Source organism: Calidris pugnax, unplaced genomic scaffold (genome assembly GCF_001431845.1).
Source record: "Calidris pugnax isolate Ruff unplaced genomic scaffold, ASM143184v1 scaffold152, whole genome shotgun sequence".
In the NCBI taxonomy this organism is placed as follows: Eukaryota; Metazoa; Chordata; class Aves; order Charadriiformes; family Scolopacidae; genus Calidris; species Calidris pugnax.
The window spans coordinates 12,597-16,058 of NW_015090881.1; the positions used below are offsets into that span (position 1 = coordinate 12,597).

Sequence of the window (3,462 nt, forward strand, 5' to 3'; positions counted from 1 at the left end):
GGGGGGGGTGGGGGAGAAGGGGAGGGGTGACCCCGGGATGGGTGCTGGAGGGGGATGAGGTGGGACTCACCGTGGGTTGCTGCGCTGGTGCCGGTTGGGCGCCGTTCCCCGCCGAGGAGCCACTCTGCCTGTTGGCGGCCAGGCTCGCCTGAGAGAGAGAGGGGACACACACACACAGAGAGGAGAGCCACGTGCCACCCGTGTCACCGCAGCGCCCGTGGGTGCCCCGGGCAGGAGGTGCTGTACCTGCTGGACGGCGGCCAGGCTCTGGAGCTGGGCGCTGGTGAGGTGCTGCTGCTGGAGGGCCGCCGTCTGCAGCATGAGGTGCTGCTGCTGCGCCGCGTACATCTGCTGCAGGTACTGCGCCGCCGTGTTGGGCTGCCGGTGCAGCGCTTGCTGGATCACCTTGGTTTTTTGGGGAGGGGGGGAAAGTGCAAACACATCCCCAGGGCTGCACCCCCAACCCCAAAAGAAGACCCCAACCCACAGTTTTTTCCCCCCGTGGTGTACCTGGACGGTCTGGCGGTCGGGGATGCCACTGTAGACGGAGATCTGCGGGGCGGGCGGGCGCGCGGTGCCGGTGCTGCTGGGCGTCGTGGCGGTGCCGCCGGCGCTGCTGGCGGGAGGAGGCGCCGGGAGCTGCTCGTTCTCCATGGCGGTCTGCCGGGGCGCCGGGAGGAGGCGGGGGTCAGGCTAGAGCTATGGGGGGGGGACAAAAGCCCAAATTAGCACCCAGTGTCTGTTATACCCGCTCTAGGATGGCCAGGAGCCAGCAATGGTGGCCAAGAAGCCATCCTGGGGGGCATCAGGAAGAGCGTGGAGAACCTCAAGGGAGGTCATCCTGCCCCTCTGCTCTGCCCTGGGAAGGCCCCAGCTGGAGCACTGGGACCAGTTCTGGGCTCCCCAGTTCCAGAAGGACAGGGAACTGCTGGAGAGGGGACAGCAGAGGGTACAGAGATGCTGAGGGGCCTGGAGCATCTCTGTGCTGAGGAAAGGCTGAGGGACTTGGGTCTGTTCAGTCTGGAGAAGAGAAGGCTGAGGGGGGATCTGATCAACACCTCTAAATCCTTCAAGGGTGGGTGTCAGGAGGATGGGGCCAGGCTTTTTCCAGTGGTGCCCAGGGACAGGACAAGAGGGAACGGGCACAAACTTGAACATGGGAAGTTCCATCTCAACATGAGGAGGAACTTGTTTGCTGTGAGGGTGGCAGAGCCCTGGCAGAGGCTGCCCAGAGAGGTGGTGGAGTCTCCTTCTCTGGAGACATTCAAACCCCCCCTGGACACGTTCCTGTGGGACCTGCTCTGGGTGGCCCTGCTCTGGCCGGGGGTTGGACTGGGTGATCTCCAGAGGTCCCTTCCCACCCCATGTCCTTCTGGGATTCCATCCAGGTGCAATACGACTGGGGTGTGGGTGTGCCCAGGGCTGCTGCATCCTCCCATCCCCGGGGTGATTGGGATGGGCCCCCCCAAACCCTCCCTTTGAAGGGTCCCAGGGTGAAGCATCCCCCACCCCAGGGTGCACCCATGGGAGCCAGCCGGTTGCGGGGGGAAGGGTGCACCCACTTGGTCACCCAACCGGGAGCGGGAGGAGGAGGATGGTGGGATGGAGGAAAGACAGTGGGACACCCCATGGTCTGTCCTCCCCGCAAAGAGGGTGAAGGGGGACAGGGGAGGATGGACAGAAGGACGGACAGAGGTAGGGAAGGGATGACGGGAAGAATGGATGCACAGAGGAGGGAGGAAAGGGAAGGACAGAAGGAAGGACGGACAGAGGGACGGTGGGAAGGAAGGGAGAGGGAGGCAAGGACAGAGGGATGGACAGACCAACGGATAGAGGGACGGACAGACCAACGGACGGGAGGAGAAGGATGAAGGGACAGATGGACAGAAGGAAGCGAGAAGTTGGAAAGGGACAAAGGACAGGAGGAGGGATGGAAGGAAGTGGAACGAGATGGAAGGAAGCAGAGAGACCAGAGAAGGACAGATGGACAGAAGTAGGAAAGGACAGACAGAAGTAGGAAAGGGAAGGATGGAAGGATAGACAGAAAGACAGACAGGAGGAGGAAAAGGACGGATAGAAAGGGAGAGAAGGATGGACAGAGGAAAGGGACAGGAGGAGGCAGGGAAGGATGGATGGACAGAAGGACGGACAGACGGAGGGAAGGGGGAAAGGGACCAAGGACAGGAGGGAAGGAAGGAAGGACAGAAGGATGGACGTATGGGAGGGAGGAAGGACGGATGGAAAGAGATGAAGGGAGGGAGGGAAGGACAGACAGAAGGAAGGCCGGATGGACATAAGCGGGGGACGCAGGGATGGAAGGAAGGGTGGGCAGAGGAAAGGGATGAAGGGAAGAAGATATAGGAGGAAGAGGAGGGACGGAAGGACAGGGGGAGGACAGGGACAGAGGGATGGGTGCTGTGGAGGCCACAGAGGGGTTTGCGGGCAGCACCACCATCAGCACCGCCACCGTGGTGACTCTGAGGCTCCATGGCCACCAACAGCCACCCATGGCCACCACGCTCTGGTGGCCTTGTGCGTGCCAAGGGACCTCTGGTCACCAGCCCGTGACACCCGTCCCTGCTGAGCCCCTGTGCTGCCAGGGGATGGGTGCCACCACAGTGGGACCTGGCACAGCAGTGCAGGACACTGCAAACCATGGGCAGTGGCCGCAGTAGGTGGCCTCGGTGACCACAGTGGGTGGCCATGGTGGCCACACCACAGCACGGCCCCACCAAACCACACCAGCCACCTGCAGCCCAAGGGAGGTGGCAGTGGTGATGTCCCCAGCCTCGGTGGCCCATGGGGTTGTGTCTCCTCGAGGGCACCAACGCCCTGGAGCACGAGGTGGGATGTGCCCGTGTCCATGGTGGTGGCAGCACATGTCCCCACCGCTGTTCGTGTGACATCCCCACGTGTGGCCTGTGACACGTCCCAGCCTCGGGTCCGTCGGTTGCCACATGTCCACCACGAGCCAGAGAAATTTTGGGACAGGCTTTCCCCCACCGAGCGGCCATGGACCTTTTTTCCTCCCCCCTTGAGAAGAGCTTGGTGGCATCAGGGTGACACAAGGCCACCACACAGGGAACACACCAGGCCCACATGGAGCCAAAATTCCCCCCCCCCGGGAGGAGCACGGCACAGCCAGCCCCACCACCCACCCGACCCCCCCATCCTCACCCACACCAAACCCCATGGACTTTGGGGTGCTGGGGGGGGACACCTCACTTTTGAGCCACAGGTGACAGCAGGAACGCGCTTCTGACCCCTGAAAACCCCCCCAAAAACCATTATCCTCCCCCATAAATAAATAAAAGGAGTCTGGTACCACCGGGCGTTGCAGGACCCGCCATGTGTGGGGGGTGTGGGGGGGTCCCACAGGCAGCACGGGGAGGAGCTGGAACCCCCCAGGCTGAGCCCAAAATGTGGGTGCAAAATGATGGGGGGGGAGGGGGAGAATCAAAG

The 3,462-nt window shown here is 62.7% G+C and overlaps 1 protein-coding gene across 1 annotated transcript in view; it reads right to left on the bottom strand.

Moving 5' to 3' along the window:
• The window catches only part of LOC106890848 (polyhomeotic-like protein 2), a gene marked incomplete at its 3' end in the record, with an annotated part of 55,399 nt that overhangs the window by 3,012 nt on the left and 48,925 nt on the right, over positions 1 to 3,462 (bottom strand). Inside the window, exons 2-4 of the mRNA XM_014946918.1 lie at positions 511 to 693; positions 247 to 405; positions 71 to 148 (exon numbers count right to left, since the gene is read on the bottom strand). Of these exons, the coding sequence (XP_014802404.1) occupies positions 71 to 148; positions 247 to 405; positions 511 to 693 (420 nt within the window). The remainder of the gene's footprint in view (positions 1 to 70; positions 149 to 246; positions 406 to 510; positions 694 to 3,462) is intronic.